Here is a 16,914-nt window from a genome sequence, read left to right on the forward strand (position 1 = left end):
TACACCCCAAGGGCAAAGAATTTTATGACTTATAAAAATGATCATAACTTTGTAGTGGAATGAGATACTAACTTCAAACAAAATTCATAGATCAACATCTTTAATTTGATACCATGTTTTAATAGTGTAAAATAATGCCTCAGGGAGATAAAGACAAGAATGATTAATTTTAATGAAAAATGGTCCCCAAAGATCAAATCCGTGATGGCTCTATATCAAAAAACATAATGTCACAAGGAGCACAATTTGTGTGGAAAGTTTCATAGCATCACAAAGTGCACGAAATGCTCATTTTTTTGGTGCTATTCCGTTCTACTATAGTAGGTCTCAAACTATATCATAGCAATTCAATATTCAGAGGTTGTCAGCATTTTCAAGAGAACTGATTTCTAAGATCCTGTCTATGTATTTATAATTATATAAACAGTACCTGCTAAAAACCTAAACAGAATTTGTACAGTGACAGTCATTACTAACTAATGTACTGTAGCACATTTTAAGTGTAGTTAGGAGCTAGTAATTATGTAGTCAAATGGGAATAAAGTGTGTATCAGTGAGAAACAACTTAATTCTACACATGCACAAAACTAATTTTAACAGTAAGAGTGAGCCATTTTGCTACAAAAAAAAGCAGAAATAACATGTACAACTAAATGTACTTGTTATATATTAAGCTTGTACTTTTCTAACACTGCACTATTAACTTTTGTAGACAAACATCTTGAACTCTGTACATGTTGTACTGTATGTAGCTATGTACAAGACAAATTGAGATGAAAATGTGCATAAAAGGAGAGTATTTCATTCTACAGTCCTATGTCCCTGTCTTGACCAGCATAGCAATAGTTAATAGCCAGCTGTTGAAGTAGTGGCTGACTGGCATCTCTTAAAGAGCAGGCAAAATTCCTTTCCTTCCTGAAGACCAATCGCTGAATGGCTTCATATTCTTTTGGATTAGGTTGCAACTGTAGAAATAATGACATATAAGGTATATAATTTAGAGAAGACATTTGTAGACAAAATTTAAACATACTGCTCAAAATATGTATTTTTATTTACCAGTCCCAAATCAACTCCATCAAATTCAGGACAGAACTCAGAGCTTCCAGGAGTTCCCGGTAATCCAGGTGGTCCAGGGGGTCCTTGTACACCAACTTGACCTGTAGGGCCTCGTCTGCCTGGATGACCTGGTAATCCTCTGTTTCCCTTGGGACCATTTATACCAGGTATTCCGGGAACACCTTGTACTCCTTTAGGTCCCTGTGCTCCAAGGTAACCACGGGGTCCTCGAGCTCCCCTTGCTCCTTTTACACCTTTTCTTCCAGGAGGGCATTCATCGCTAACTGTACAAGCAAGTTTGTTCATAAACAGCTTTACAAAATGTGTGCTGACATCATTAATTCTCATATATTATACCTTTATACTCTTTTGTTATATAAAGTCATTGAATTTCAGTACTTCCAATAACAGTACAATGTATATTATTGATAATTTACAACCTGTACTGTATACATATAGCTAAACATTCACTATATTGTGTGCAGTTGCAGCAATGTAGGGAGAAGTCTGTTTTACTTATTCTACCCAGAAAGTATTCTCATGCTAAGTAACTTGCTCAAACCCTGTTTGCTTAGCACTAATCTCTGTTAATTGGCCATTCCCAACTGCAAAGCTCTGATGTTCTATTAGGGTAACTCAATTTTCATTTCTTTAAGAAGCTGCACTTTGCTGATCATGATGTGTTGTGTGTGACTCACAAACAAACTAAATGTGTAAAGTTTTCCAGTATCAAAACTGCACCTATCATACCACCATTTTGCTTACTACTATCAGTTGCCTGTTTATTATACCCCAAATTTTGTTGGAAACAATTGACACAGGTACATCTCTTGTTTTACATAATTGCTAGTCATGGCTGTGTTTCAGATTGAAATTTGTGGCATAATGGCACAAAAATTAGCTGGCAATTCCAACAACCATATTGGGTAAGTTTTCTTGTCAATTTGTCAAGAAGGCTACTGACAGTCAGTGTAGCAGCAGGGAGTAAGTTAACGTATAAACTTAGTGGCATGTAGCAAGATCAGTTATAAAGAGCATCTAATCAAAAACAGCCAAGCTGTAAAAAAAGGTGCGGCCCCAATAAAGGCCATGGTGAAAAAAGATGTGAAATCCAAGGTGGCGGCCAAGAAATGGCTGTGATGGTAGGTTAATGGTTACATTTTAATAACAACAATTCAGGTGAATTTGGTGCCAAGACCAAGAGGCACAAAATTCACCTGAATTGCCGTTATTAAAATGTAACCATTAATCTACCATCACAGCCATTTCTTGGCCACCACCTTGGATTTCACATCTTTTTTTCACCATGGCCTTTATGGGGGCCGCACCTTTTTTTACAGCTTGGCTGTTTTTGATTAGATATCACTTCTTTTTGTATTTGTATACTGCAAAGCCGGCCTATGGCTGGCTTTGGGGCTTTTTTAACCCATGTGTTTTTTTCTTTACCACAGGAAGAAGAAAAGAACTTAAAGAAGAATTTTAGTACTTCAATTATTTTTGATTTTATTAGTAATTATACAATTTATATACATATATTTATTACATGCTCATTATTCCCTACAGGATTTTTTTTGCGGCTGATCTCTCTACTGGGTGACTTGAAATGTAGCTGAACTATATACAGGATGGTTTCTTTGTAGCTGAACTCTCTACAGGTGATTTGTTTGCAGCTAAACTCTCTACATGGTGGTGTCTTTATAGCCGAACTCTCTACATGATGGTTTCTTTGTAGCTGAACTCTCTATAAGGTGACTTCATCTAGCTGAACTCTCTACAGGGTGATTTTTTTGTAGCTGAACTCTCTGCAGGGTGATTTGTTTGCAGCTGAACTCTCTACATGATGGTTTCTTTGTAGCTGAACTCTCTACAAGGTGACTTCGTCCAGCTGATCTCTCTACAGGGTGATTTGTTTCTAGCTGAACTCTCTACAGGTGAATTGTTTGCAGCTAAACTCTCTACATGGTGGTTTCTTTGTAGCTGAACTCTCTACAAGGTAACTTCTTCTCTACAGGGTGATTTGTTGTAGTTGAATTCTCTACAAGGTGGTTTGTATGAGGCTGAACTCTCTACATGGCGGTTTCTTTGTAGCTGAACTCTCTACAGAGTGATTTGTTTGCAGCTGAACTCTCTACATGATGGTTTCTTTGTAACTAAACACTCTACAAGGTGACTTCTTCTAGCTGATCTTTCTACAGGGTGAATTGTTGTAGCTGAACTATCTACAAGGTAACTTCTTCTAGCTGATCTCTATACAGGGTGATTTGTTTGTAGTTGAATTCTGTACAGGTGGTTTCTTTGTAGCTGAACTCTGTACATGATGGTTTCTTTGTAGCTAAACTCTTTACAAGGTGACTTCTTCTAGCTGATCTCTCTACGGGGTAATTTCTTTGTAGCTGAACTCTCTATATGATGGTTTCTTTGTAAATGAACTCTCTACAAGGTAACTTCTTCTAGCTGATCTTTCTACTGGGTGATTTGTTTGCAGCTGAACTCTCTACATGGTGGTTTCTTTGTTGCTGAACTCTCTACAAGGTGATTTCTTCTACCTGATCTCTCTACAGGGTGATTTGTTTGTAACTGAACTCTGTACAAGTGCGTTTTTGTGGGTGATCTCACTGCAGGTTGATTTGTTTGTAGCTGAACTCACTTTGCTTGTAGGTGAACTCCTTGCATTGTATCTAGTTTCTAGCTGATCTCTCTACAGGGTGATTTGTTTGTAGCTGATCTCTCTACAAGTTGATTTGTGTGTAGCTGATCTCTCTGCAGGTTGATTAATTTGCAGCCGATCTCTCTACAAGGTAATTTGTTTGTAGCTGAACTGTCTATAAAGTGATTTATTTGTAGCTGATCTCTCTGCAGGTTGATTTGTTTTAGCTGAACTCTCTACAGGGTGATTTACTTGTAGCTGAACTCCTTACATTGTGACTAGTTTCTAGCTGATCTCTCTACAGGGTGATTTGTTTGTAGCTGATCTCTCTACAAGTTGATTTGTGTGTAGCTGATCTTTCTACTGGTTGATTTGTTTGTAGCCGATCTCTCTACAGGGTAATTTGTTTGTAGCTGAACTCTGTACAAGGTGCTTTTTTGTAGGTGATCTCACTGCAGGTTGATTTGTTTGCAGCTGAACTCACTAAAGGGTGATTTGCTTGTAGCTGAACTCCTTACATTGTGTCCAGTTTCTAGCTGATCTCTCTACAGAGTGATGTGTTTGTAGCTGAACTCTCTATAAGGTGATTTATTTGTAGCTGAACTCCTTACATTGTGTGTAGTTTCTAGCTGATCTCTCTACAGGGTGATTTGTTTGTAATTGATCTCTCTACAAGTTGATTTGTGTGTAGCTGATCTCTCTGCAGGTTGATTTGTTTGTAGCCGATCTCTCTATAGGGTAATTTGTTTGTAGCTGAACTCTCTATAAGGTGATTTGTTTGTAGCTGATCTCTCTGCAGGTTGATTTGTTTTAGCTGAACTCTCTACAGGCTGATTTGTTTGTAGCCGATCTCTCTACAGGGTAATTTGTTTGTAGCTGAACTCTCTACAAGTTGATTTGTGTGTAGCTGATCTCTCTGCAGGTTGATTTGTTTGTAGCCGATCTCTCTACAGGGCAATTGTTTGTAGCTGATCTCTCTACAGGGTGATTTTTTTGTAGCTGACCTCTCTTCAGGGTGATTTGTTTCTAGCTGATCTCTCTACAGGGTGATTTGTTTCTAGCTGATTGTTCTACAGGTTGATTTGTTTGTAGATGAACTCTCTACAGGGTAATTTACTTGTAGCTGAACTCCTTACTTTGTGTCTAGTTTGTAGCTGATCTCTCTACAGGGTGATTTGTTTGTAGCTGAACTCCTTACATTGTGTGTAGTTTCTAGCTGATCTCTCTACAGGGTGATTTGTGTGTATATAGCTGATCTCTCTGCAGGTTGATTTGTTTGTAGCCAATCTCTCTACAGGTAATCTGTTTGTAGCTGAACTCTCTATAAGGTGATTTGTTTGTAGCTGAACTCTCTACAGGGTGATTGCTTGTAGCTGAACTCCTTACATTGTGTCTAGTTTCTAGCTGATGTCTCTACAGGGCGATTTTTTGTAGCTGAACTCTCTTCAGGGTGATTTGTTTCTAGCTGATCTCTCTACAGGTAGATTTGTTTGTAGCTGATCTCTCTACAAGTTGATTTGTGTGTAGTTGATCTTTCTACTGGTTGATTTGTTTGTAGCCGATCTCTCTACAGGGTAATTTGTTTGTAGTTGAACTCTGTACAAGGTGCTTTTTTGTAGGTGATCTCACTGCAGGTTGATTTGTTTGTAGCTGAACTCACTAAAGGGTGATTTGCTTGTAGCTGAACTCCTTACATTGTGTCCAGTTTCTAGCTGATCTCTCTACAGAGTGATGTGTTTGTAGCTGAACTCTCTATAAGGTGATTTATTTGTAGCTGAACTCCTTACATTGTGTGTAGTTTCTAGCTGATCTCTCTACAGGGTGATTTGTTTGTAATTGATCTCTCTACAAGTTGATTTGTGTGTAGCTGATCTCTCTGCAGGTTGATTTGTTTGTAGCCGATCTCTCTATAGGGTAATTTGTTTGTAGCTGAACTCTCTATAAGGTGATTTGTTTGTAGTTGATCTCTCTGCAGGTTGATTTGTTTTAGCTGAACTCTCTACAGGCTGATTTGTTTGTAGCCGATCTCTCTACATGGTAATTTGTTTGTAGCTGAACTCTCTACAAGTTGATTTGTGTGTAGCTGATCTCTCCGCAGGTTGATTTGTTTGTAGCCGATCTCTCTACAGGGCAATTTGTTTGTAGCTGATCTCTCTACAGGGTGATTTTTTTGTAGCTGACCTCTCTTCAGGGTGATTTGTTTCTAGCTGATCTCTCTACAGGGTGATTTTTTGTAGCTGACCTCTCTTCAGGGTGATTTGTTTCTAGCTGATTGCTCTACAGGTTGATTTGTTTGTAGATGAACTCTCTACAGGGTAATTTGCTTGTAGCTGAACTCCTTACTTTGTGTCTAGTTTGTAGCTGATATCTCTACAGGGTGATTTGTTTGTAGCTGAACTCCTTACATTGTGTGTAGTTTCTAGCTGATCTCTCTACAGGGTGATTTGTTTGTAGCTGATCTCTCTACAAGTTGATTTGTGTGTATATAGCTGATCTCTCTGCAGGTTGATTTGTTTGTAGCCGATCTCTCTACAGGTAATCTGTTTGTAGCTGAACTCTCTATAAGGTGATTTGTTTGTAGCTGATCTCTCTGCAGGTTGATTTGTTTTAGCTGAACTCTCTACAGGGTGATTGCTTGTAGCTGAACTCCTTACATTGTGTCTAGTTTCTAGCTGATGTCTCTACAGGGTGATTTTTTTGTAGCTGAACTCTCTTCAGGGTGATTTGTTTCTAGCTGATCTCTCTACAGGTAGATTTGTGTTGATTTGTTCATTGCCGATCGCTCTAAAGGTAATTGATTTGCTGCAGTTGAACACCCTGCAAAGTGTTTTGTTTGTAGCTGATCACTCTAAAGGGTAATTTGTTTGTAGCAGAACTCTCTCCACAGTGACTTGTGTGTAGCTGAATTCTGTGTAACTAAATTCTCTAGAGAGTGACTTAATTGTAGCTGAATTCTCTACACAGTGCATGACTTGTTTATAGCTGAACTTTCTTCAGTGTGACTTGTAATGTTCTGAATCTCTATAGTGGTATATTTGCTTAACTCTCCGCATGGTGACTGTCTTCTTGCTGAACTGTCTATAAGATTAACTTGTGATGTAATAAAATTCTATAATGGAGTAAATAAATTAGCCGAATGCTCTATTAGGGTGACTGTTCTATTAGAGTATCTCGATCTCGCATTTGCTACACGGAGTTGGATTTCGAATCATAACTCAGTGGTTTGTAATCCGATTCTTCTGTACTACTGCAAGGACTTTCTATGAAGAGTATTCCAGCTATACACCGATTTTCAGCTCATTGCTCTAAGCGGTTTGCCTAGCAGGTGTGAAAACTAATACTTTTTTATTCATAAAAATCGATCGCGTAATTGTGACACAGGTTGGGTTTTGTGTCATATCTCCGTGGTCTTTATCTCGATTCCTTTCAAACCACCAAAAGGCACTCCTACGATGGTTACTCCATCTACATAGCAATTTTCAACTCATTCCATGAAGCGGTTTACCCTGTAGGCGTGACAACAAATCGATCTTGTTTTACGCGAATAATCGGTCATAACTCCTGAACCATTCATCGGATTTGTACCAAATTTGATGCTAGGATTCGCCTTTGGACTCCCTTTCTGTGTGCCAAATTTCAAGGCGATCGGAGTACGCGTTTGCTTGTTATAGCAATTTTTGCAAGTGTGCGAAAAGACGAAGAAGAAGAAGAAAAAAAACGAAGAAAAAAACACGAAACTTTGGCAGCTCGTATCTCGGAAATGGCTGGAGCGATTTCCTTCACATTTGCAATGTAGACTCCCTTGGCTGGCGGGAAACTGTGTAGCAAATTTGGTTCCAATCAGATAAGTGATCACTGAGATACAAAGGTGTGAAAATGACGTTTTCGTTCTTCCTGTCAATATACTCACGGTGTGGCGCGCCGGCTTCTTGGGCCGCACGACACACTACCGTGTGTCTTGATAATAGATTTAAGCTCAGTGTACATAAATTACATGTTAACTTACACAATTATAGGCAGTGCTGTCACTGTCACATGCACTCTGATTGAGACTTACTGGCTCTAGCATTTCTTCCTTTATGAGCACATATTCGACCAGGTGGTCCATCAGGGCCAGCAATTCCTGGAGGACCATCGTCTCCCACTGCCCCAGTTATTCCAACAGATCCTATAATAATCAGTACTACTAGAAATTCACCCTCTTGTACTTATGGTCACATAAAAGTAATTATAAAGTTTTCATCCCAACCTGCATCACTGCTTAGCTTTTTGCATCATAAATTAGCACTCATTATGAGTGCAGCAGTGAAACATTGGTGGCTAGTTGCAGTAGAACAGAGGATGTAAATTGCTTGCATACAGCCTACCCTTATTACCAATTTTTTTCAAATTGTGGTGGATGATAATACTTTATGATTTAGAAAGTAACATTACGATACCTGGTTCACCAGCTTCCCCTCTGAAACCTTTGCTACCTTCTCTTCCTTTAGGACCAACTTCTCCTTCTTCTCCAAGATTTCCGGGCATTCCTCTGTCACCAGTGAAGCCCTTAGGACCTGGTGAGCCACTGTCTCCTGGTTCTCCAGGGGGACCTGCATGAAACCTCTATTTAACATTTAACACGAATGCTTCCCTAAGAAGAAAAATCCAGTATATACGCTTTTGTGGCCCATGTACAAGTGTACATTACACTGTGCAAAATATAATTATTATGTTTCTATGGTGTTTCTGTAATGCAGGAAATGTATAAGTTTCTCCCAAATTGTCATAATTCATGTACATTTCCTGCAAGGAATTTTGCACATTCCTTAACATAAATTACTGAATATTAAATTAATTGTGACAATTCCTTACACAATTCCATTTATGTTTCCTTTATACTCCAGGAATTATGCACATTCGGGTGTTTTTGACTGAAGGGAATGTTATGAATGAAATCTCAGGAAACACATTTTTTTGCACAGTGTTATGGAGAGTTAATCTAGACACACTATTACTAGAAGACACAGTGACTGACCTGGGATGCAAAATGTGTTTGCAAGTGGGCCTGGTGGTCCAGGCAATATCTGAGTAGTAACAGTATTGATAGTGTTTTGATATACTTCACCTCCAGAAGGTTGGATAATGAAAAGCTCATTCAGAATGACCTTAAACAGTTTACAAACACAGCCTGGTTGGCCTGGGAAGCCAGGAGGGCCAGTGACTCCAGGAAGACCCCTAGACCCCGGTAATCCTCTAGGTCCTTTTGTTCCATCAACTCCTATTCAAGTACAATGACAAATACTTCTAAAGTGTTGTGTTCTTCAACTACAGACCTCTTTCTCCTTTGCTTCCACTAGCACCATCAAGTCCATTAATCCCAGGATGACCAGGATTTCCTGTGAAGCCTCTCACTCCACTTTGTCCTGGATCACCACGATCACCTTTGCACCCTTTCTCCCCTGGTGGTCCAGTAACAACTTCTCGTTTTTTACGCTGGCCAGGTATGCCAATCTACAAAGCAGATAGCTACATATTATGGATTGTTATTTTATGCATTTTCGAGGAACAGATTTACACAGGAGCCTGTGTTCTGCGGAATAACGGAATAGCAGAATAACGGAATAAGCGAAAATCACATTCTAAATATTTTGTTATTGTTTATAGCCTCTATAATGTTTTAATATACATTCCGGGCCTCACCTCGTAGAGAACACAATCACGATGGCACCGATCCTCGGGAAGATCTTCAAATAGGATATGTACAAAGATATTCACTCTAGAACAAAGCTAAACTACTGTTAAATACACTTCACTACATAATCGCTAGAAAACTAGAAGTTCTTTGTGCTATAATTGCTCATACCAGCTGTCACACACGAGCAGCTAGCTAGCTAACTGGCCGAATAGTTTAGGATAAAACAATCCACCCCCTAGGTGGCTACCCTGCATACATGGAATAATCTGACCTTTCTTATAACTCTGTTACCATTTCCTAAAGTGTTTCAAATAACATCAGAGCTCCAACCTCGGCTCTAACCGGGGGGGTCCTTCACATACAAAATCCATCTACGAAATTTCGAAATATGGAAATTTGCCAACCAAATTTCTAATTTCTGGATAAATTTCTACCAAATTTCCGAATTTCTGGCTTGGAAATTCTTGGGTGCTACGAAGTTGTAGCTTGAGTTGTAGTATATTCCGTGCCTTAGGCTACTGTATTATGGTTTCAGTATGGGTTCAAGCCGAGCCAAACGGTTCACTAGAGGTCTGGTAAGCCGTCGTGACTCTATCATGGTTGGGGTGAGGTAGGAATTTGAATAAAACACTCACCAGTAATCCACGGACACACCAAAATGACTTGCACTGTGGCCTTTGCACAGTGGGAATCGAATCAGCTCGAAAGTATACAACAAATTTACAAAGCAGATTACGGACAAATGCTAGTGCGTATAATCTAGATGGCGCTATACGTCTTCTATTGATAGTGACCCCTCTTCCTTGCATCTGGCCTCATGTATATACACATATAAATCCATGCAATATAAACTTACACTAATAAAATAATCAAAATTCAATGCCAAACATTATAAAAATTTTAATCGTATGGATTTATGTATTTAAAATTTCAGTTAATATTTCTGAATTCCCAACAAAAATTCTACATTTCTAATAAAAATTGCCAAATTTCTATGGTCATCGACGACATTTCTGGAAGTGAAGGACCTCTCAGCTCTAACACTTCGTATATAACTCTAATAAATTTGAGCAGTTGCTCGTGTGTGACAGCTGGTATGAGCAAGTATAGCACAAAGAACTTCTAGTTTTCTAGCGATTAAGTAGTGAAGTGTATTTGATGGTAGTTTAGCTTAGTTAGATTGTTCTAGAGTGAATATCTTTTTATTACTATTAATTAGCAAAGCCCACCAGAGGCAACACGCTAATGTCCATTACAATTACACACAATACCAAACAGATTGTTCTTAAAAGTGTCAATGTCAATCTTGTCAATATCAGAGATAGGTAGTTGGTTCCATTGAATAATTGTTCATGGTAAGAAAGAGTATTTGTAAACATCTTTGTACATATCCTATTTAAAGAGGATCGGTGCCACCGTGATTGTGTTCTCTACGAGGTGAGGAATGTATATTAAAACGTTATAGAGGCTATAAACAATAACAAAATATTTAGAATGTGATTTTCGCTTATTAGGTTATTCTGCTATTCCGTTATTCCGCTATTCTGTATTCCGCTATTCTGTATTCCGCAGAATACAGGCTCCCGATTTACACTGCTTATTTTATCCTAAAGTCTTTAAAATGTAATGGAAAATCCTAGTACAAAATCCATTTGAGTGTAAAATATATTATTAATTGCTTTTCTTCACATAAACTCTGGGCTTTTATGATGTTCATATTGACTGCTTTTAGTACTTAATATATTTATGGGTATCTTGAATACAAAACCAGTCGAAAACCAAAACATCATTATATTTATTAATGATAACTAAAGTACCTGATCTTCACATGGTAATCCTCTTCTACCTGGTGGTCCTGGTTTACCAACTCTACCAGGAGGTCCAATAGCTCCTGGTTGGCCTTGTTTTCCAGCTTCTCCAAGACATCCTTTACTGCCAATGTCTCCTGGATCACCACGTGGACCTATAACCAACAAAAGTATTGCATAATTTGGTTGACAATGATACGTATATATGCATATATGGTACTTATAAGAAAGTAAGGAGTTTAAAAATTCATAAGTAGTCAGTTTTTTACACACGCACATAATTATGAATAGATTCTAAATTTGTAAATACTTCAATTTATATAACACCATTTCTTGGATGCTACTGATTACTAAGCCTAGAAACATAATTATGTGACCAAATTTTGGAAAATCACCCATATGGGTGCATCCAACACACATTAATGTTTAGTTCTGAAACACAGCATTACAAGTTTAATTTCTACCCATTTAAGGGTAGAATAAACCATAGATACCTTGAATTACTGTACAAGAAAATGTTCAGAAATATTTGAAAAGTGTTTTCTGCTATTAGCAGCACCATGCTAGTTTCAAAAGTTCTAATTGTTCCAGGCATGACAATAAGGGTGATTTTCTTAAATTCGGTCACATATAAAAGTATGGTATACTCATTAGCTATGATTTTCAACCTTTGGAAGTCTACACAACCTGTAAATGCCACAACATGTTATTATGTAACTGTATACCAATGTTATATCGAAAACGTTTGTGTAAAATAAATTGTAATATTTTGGACAAAGCAATAAATAAAAGTGTCATTTGTTATTATAATTATTATTTTTGTTTTCATTGTTGCCATAATGTTGTGGCAACAAAAGATTTTTATTTTAAGCATACAATTCACAAAGTTTACTCACACAAAGTTAATTCAACATCCCCAGATTTACATGCAGTGTTTATCTGAAATACGTGCTATATAATACAGTACTAGTTATATACAGGATATTATTATTATAATAGGACGATACACAAGGGAAGTCAATGTGATCAGTGCATGTTCATGCCTTATGGTATGGAGTTGATGTATCCTAGTAAGTGAGGTAATAAGAATTTTCAGAAGATACAGTCAATTTACACTTCAATGCTAGTGGTACTGTACACTTACAACATTTAATTTAAAAAGTGTGAAATCGTATTGTATTATCAACAGCTATACATGTGGAAAAGTGTAACTTCAACCAAGTAGATGGCACATTTAATAGTTACTAATGGTTACATACCTTTTGGTCCAGGAACGCCAACTGGTCCTTGTTCACCTTTATCACCTGGAGGACCAGATGGTCCAGGAGCTCCACGTAATCCTTGGTGACCTTTGGGACAAAACGATGATACATTAGGAAAACCTCTGTATATTGATGCTGCTGAACGTCTTATTCTTTGATCTTCTAAATCCAAATCTAGATGTCTAGTGTACACATAAAATCACACAGATAAATTAGACAATGTTGTATTTGAAATGCATGAAATATAGTTTGACATATCAACTGAACAGTGAATTGAAGGGTATTGTAACAGTTTGATAAGTAACACTTACTTTTCATATACTTCAAGTTTAGCTAGCATTTCTTGTTTGCTGGTTGCCCATGTAGTCAATATATTTCCTCTCCTAATGTGAAACTGACTTTTATCAGATGATGTATGAGTGTAGTTAAAACTGGTAGATTTGTTTATCTCATTATCTTCTTCTAAGTAGTGCCTTAAAATAATTTCATTTGGTTTTAGTGGAAGATTGTGACCTCTCCATGCGTCAAAGTAGCTCTCATGCATAGGCACATTGGAAGAGAGTTTATTTACTACAACTCGCAGATTTTCAATATCTCTCTTGCTAAGTCCTGGGCAACGAGATAGTCCTGGTTCTCCTGGAGCACCTGGTAAGCCGGGTGGTCCTGCAGGTCCTCTGATACCTGGATTTCCTTCATTACCAAGCTGTCCCGGATCACCACAGAGACCTATATACCATAATGGTTTTCCTTAAGATACGTGGACATTATTTGTATTATTTGTTTTTAATACAATAGAGCCTGTAGTAAAGATCTGTGGGAAACCTGTGCCCTCAGATAGAAAAATGTACAAATTACAAGCAACAATTTATGGACTTATAAATTTACTTCATTGGTAAACTATATGTACATATATAATAATTATATTGTTACAATTATAAATGTGACTGTCTTAATGTCATGCGTGAAATAATTAGAAATTCACTGTTTTACCATTAAGACAGTTTGGCACCTCATAGGTGGTGGAGATGGGGGGGAATAGTAAGAAAAGGTTGAGCTACTCTAATAGAACAGTCTAGATCTAAATAGCAGTCATAGTATTCAGAGAAGCAATGTGGCAAGCTATACTTAGCTACGTATGCATATAGTTATAAATAAGGAGAATAGTTGGTGGAGGGCAGCTATTGTCAGCAGGTAGTTACAGTTTTTAAAATTATTATTTTTTATGGTCTGCAGCGTACAGCTGGCCTGGCCCCCTCACTCTTTGGCCTGCTCCACCGCCCCTGTGGCACTTGCTAGATTTTTTCTCAGAATTTGTAGTAATTAAAGGTACTGACTAACAATTGCAATCATTGTAAAGCTGATTAATTGCTTGGAATACTTAATTTTGGTCATAAATATTTGAGTTATCAAATGTGACTGATTTTCCAAAATCAGGTCACAAATGTGACTAACAATAATTATTAGATAGGAATTGGTTGTTTTTAGTATCAGTGGCATGGACATAGAAGAAGAAATTAACATGTTAAATCAGTGTTAAAGTTAACTGCAAAATGGTCCCATAGATGTTTAATAATTTTTGTTTGAGGAGGCAAGGATAAGTTTGTATGTGCTCAAGTTAGCATGTTAATGACAGGTTGATGGTTCCAAAGTCTTAAAATGCAATTGAAATAAAGTGACTGTGATTAGCAGATACTGTTCTGGGATGACATAGTTTCAGGTATAGACTTCAGATCTGAATTATGCTTTCAACGTCAAAATTATCTGTTGGAGTATTAAAGATTTGACTAGAAACATTAGATCATTCAGTTCATATATTAGAGGTAAAAAGTTCAGTTTGAGGTGAAGCTAGTTGTAATTGGTGACTCTGCGCTGAACACTAGTTATGTCTGAGGTCTCCATATTGAGAATAATATAGTTAGTTGTAATCTAACTAGTGAAATTGTTGTTTTTGTTGTTGTTAGTGCTTTACAGTGACCAGCAGAAATGTAAAGTTGCTTCTTTTGCTTCTATACAATTTACTTGAATGTGCATCTGACCAGGCCTAGATTTTCCTTCTATGAAGTCAACTATGAATATGTTTCTGATCAGGTCTAAGATTTTGATAATTATTCATAAAAGTTATCTTACCACGTGCCCCACTCCTTCCATTTGCACCAGCGAGACCTTGTTCGCCACGAAAACCACTTGGTCCTGTTTCACCTCTTCTCCCAATATCTCCTGGATCACCAGGTTCTCCATTTGCTATAAAATTAGCATCGAGAAAGTTACGAAACATTACAGTGGTTACGTATGTGAGAAAAGCATCAAAAGTGTTTTAGAAACATTTTATACCATAAACATATAAACTTTTGAACTTGACAAATGTGTTTTGCGAAAGTTATGTATGTTGGTCACAAACATTAAACACTCTGGAGTCAGACAGAAAAACAATTACAAAAAGATGTCTTAATCAATGCAAGGATTTTTTTATTTGCAAATTTAGAGGAACTATCTTCTACTATATTCTAGCATAAATTCTAGGTAGGCAAATCATCAAGCATAATGCTAGCATAATAGGTAGAACTTTGGAGGAGCTGCTGTACAGAGAAATAAAATTTGCAATGAAAATTAATACTATTAGATCATTTAACATACAAATCTCCACAAAAAAATTGATAATAACTAAATACAACTGTTCTGGTGTTTATCAAAGCATCGATTTTAGCATTGAGCCACTGTATATCATGAGTACCCTAGGTACAAGCCATTTACAATGAAAATATAAGCAAATATTTATGTTACAGTTGCAGCTAGCTTTGATACAATGTTTTACATAACTTGAAAGTTTTGGCATAATTGGAAACAAGAAAGCATGAATATGAGTATAATAGGCTGTTTTCAAAAACAGTATGGGTAATTATAAAGGATAACAGACTCAAGTCTGTATATATTCTTGCTTGGAAGCTACTGTAAATATGTGATGAGTTACATAGCTAGATAATTTTTAAGCAAGTACAGTGTATATAGTAGACTTGCAATGTGAAGATAAATTCTTCAATGGCAAGCTAATTTGTGAATAATGTAGTAGTACTACGACTTTTAGTATGATTATATGTACGTATTAAGTATTAACTAACGAGATACACAATATAGTGATGGAGTTCCAGGACATTCACACGGTGTACCAGGTAGCCCGGGGAGACCTTTACAAACAAACAAACAAGTTATCATTTTTATTATATGCATACACATACAGTGCACATACAGATCTGTATCATACCTGGATTTCCTTTAGGCCCTCTTATTCCTTTTTCTCCAGTAGTCCCTACAGATCCTTTTAGACCTTTATTTCCTTTTTCACCTTGAGCTCCATCAGGTCCTGTACCTCCCACATCACCTTTTTTACCAAGTACTCCCATATCTCCTTCTGGCCCAGTCTGTCCTCTCCTACCAGGAAACCCCCTTCTTCCTTTAGATCCTTTTAAGCCTGGAACACCTGCTGCCTATCAGACGAAATAAATTCCTACTGTAACTTTACATAATTAATGAACTAAACATGTACTGGAGTTTGATTGGAATTTAGAATTACTTTTACATACAGTATGCAGGCACACTTAATAATTATTGTAAATTGTTGGCTGCAAAAGGCAATGCTTTTAATTTCAAGTTAAGTGGTAGTCATGAAATTGTTGTTGCATTAGCACCAACAAATAAATACATTGTTCTGAGTACACTGGTTGCACCACTAGTTCTTGACATTGCATTACATGTGTGGAGTCTGCATTATTATGTCATCATTCATTAAGAACAATTTTGCAAACTGAGGAAGGCACATCATCCAAAGCAGTTAGTAAATAAGGTGATACACAGTGTCCAGTATGTAGTTATAATGTTGCTAACCTTCTTATAATTTTTTTATGGTGAACAAGTTTGACAACACCAGGCACCCATTTTTGTACATTAACAAAGGTTTGTGCATACATAAATTTCAATCTGAAACTGCTTTGCTGTCCAATTATATTGTTTGGATCAGAAAAACTGTAATCCAAATGTATATGTATACTGTATGTAATGCATTTAAGCAGGTGTCTGTCTCTTTTAGTCTTTATGTACTAAGTCCTTATGTACCAAGTCTTTATGCTACACAGACTCACAGTAGGATCATATTCTGCTATGCGAAAGTCAGCTCCTCTATGACGAATTCCACGAGTTCGACGATCTGACTTAAATGTGAATTCAACATCAACCAGTGTACTTCCACCTTTATTCAGACTGGGGTCAACTCTTCTTCCACATTGAAGCAATTTGACCACATTATTCATGGTGTCACGATGTTCAAATTCCATGCTATCATCAGTGGCGGATCCAGGATGGGGCATTTGGGGCAAATGCCCCCCCCCCCCCCCCCCCCCTTCAAGAAATTGCATACAAGATTGAGATACTCTAATAGAGCAGTCAATTACTCTAATAAAGCAGTCACAA

General features: G+C 37.3%; 1 protein-coding gene across 1 annotated transcript; it reads right to left on the reverse strand.

The window, feature by feature from the left end:
* Positions 1–677: 677 nt before the first annotated feature.
* Positions 678–16,780, reverse strand: LOC136253130 (collagen alpha-1(I) chain-like). Its single transcript, XM_066045749.1, has 13 exons — positions 16,587–16,780; positions 15,713–15,935; positions 15,570–15,635; positions 14,581–14,694; positions 12,765–13,179; positions 12,451–12,635; positions 11,201–11,346; positions 9,022–9,199; positions 8,724–8,966; positions 8,146–8,298; positions 7,764–7,874; positions 1,060–1,343; positions 678–965 (listed from the first exon to the last, which is right to left on the reverse strand). Exons 1-13 carry the CDS (start codon positions 16,776–16,778, stop codon positions 807–809), a joined length of 2,469 nt encoding a protein of 822 aa, XP_065901821.1. The 5' UTR covers positions 16,779–16,780; the 3' UTR covers positions 678–806.
* Between the last annotated feature and the right edge of the window lie 134 nt (positions 16,781–16,914).

This window comes from Dysidea avara, chromosome 4 (assembly GCF_963678975.1).
Source record: "Dysidea avara chromosome 4, odDysAvar1.4, whole genome shotgun sequence".
Taxonomy (NCBI): Eukaryota; Metazoa; Porifera; class Demospongiae; order Dictyoceratida; family Dysideidae; genus Dysidea; species Dysidea avara.

Coding starts and splice junctions, on each gene's coding strand:
- LOC136253130 (XM_066045749.1), bottom strand. CDS start 16,778: ATGGAATTTGAACATCGTGACACCATGAATAATGTGGTCAAATTGCTT. Junction 12,636..12,764: donor AAACTTGAAGTATATGAAAA/GTAAGTGTTACT, acceptor TGTGTACACTAG/ACATCTAGATTTGGATTTAG. Junction 8,967..9,021: donor TGGAAGCAAAGGAGAAAGAG/GTCTGTAGTTGA, acceptor GTACTTGAATAG/GAGTTGATGGAACAAAAGGA.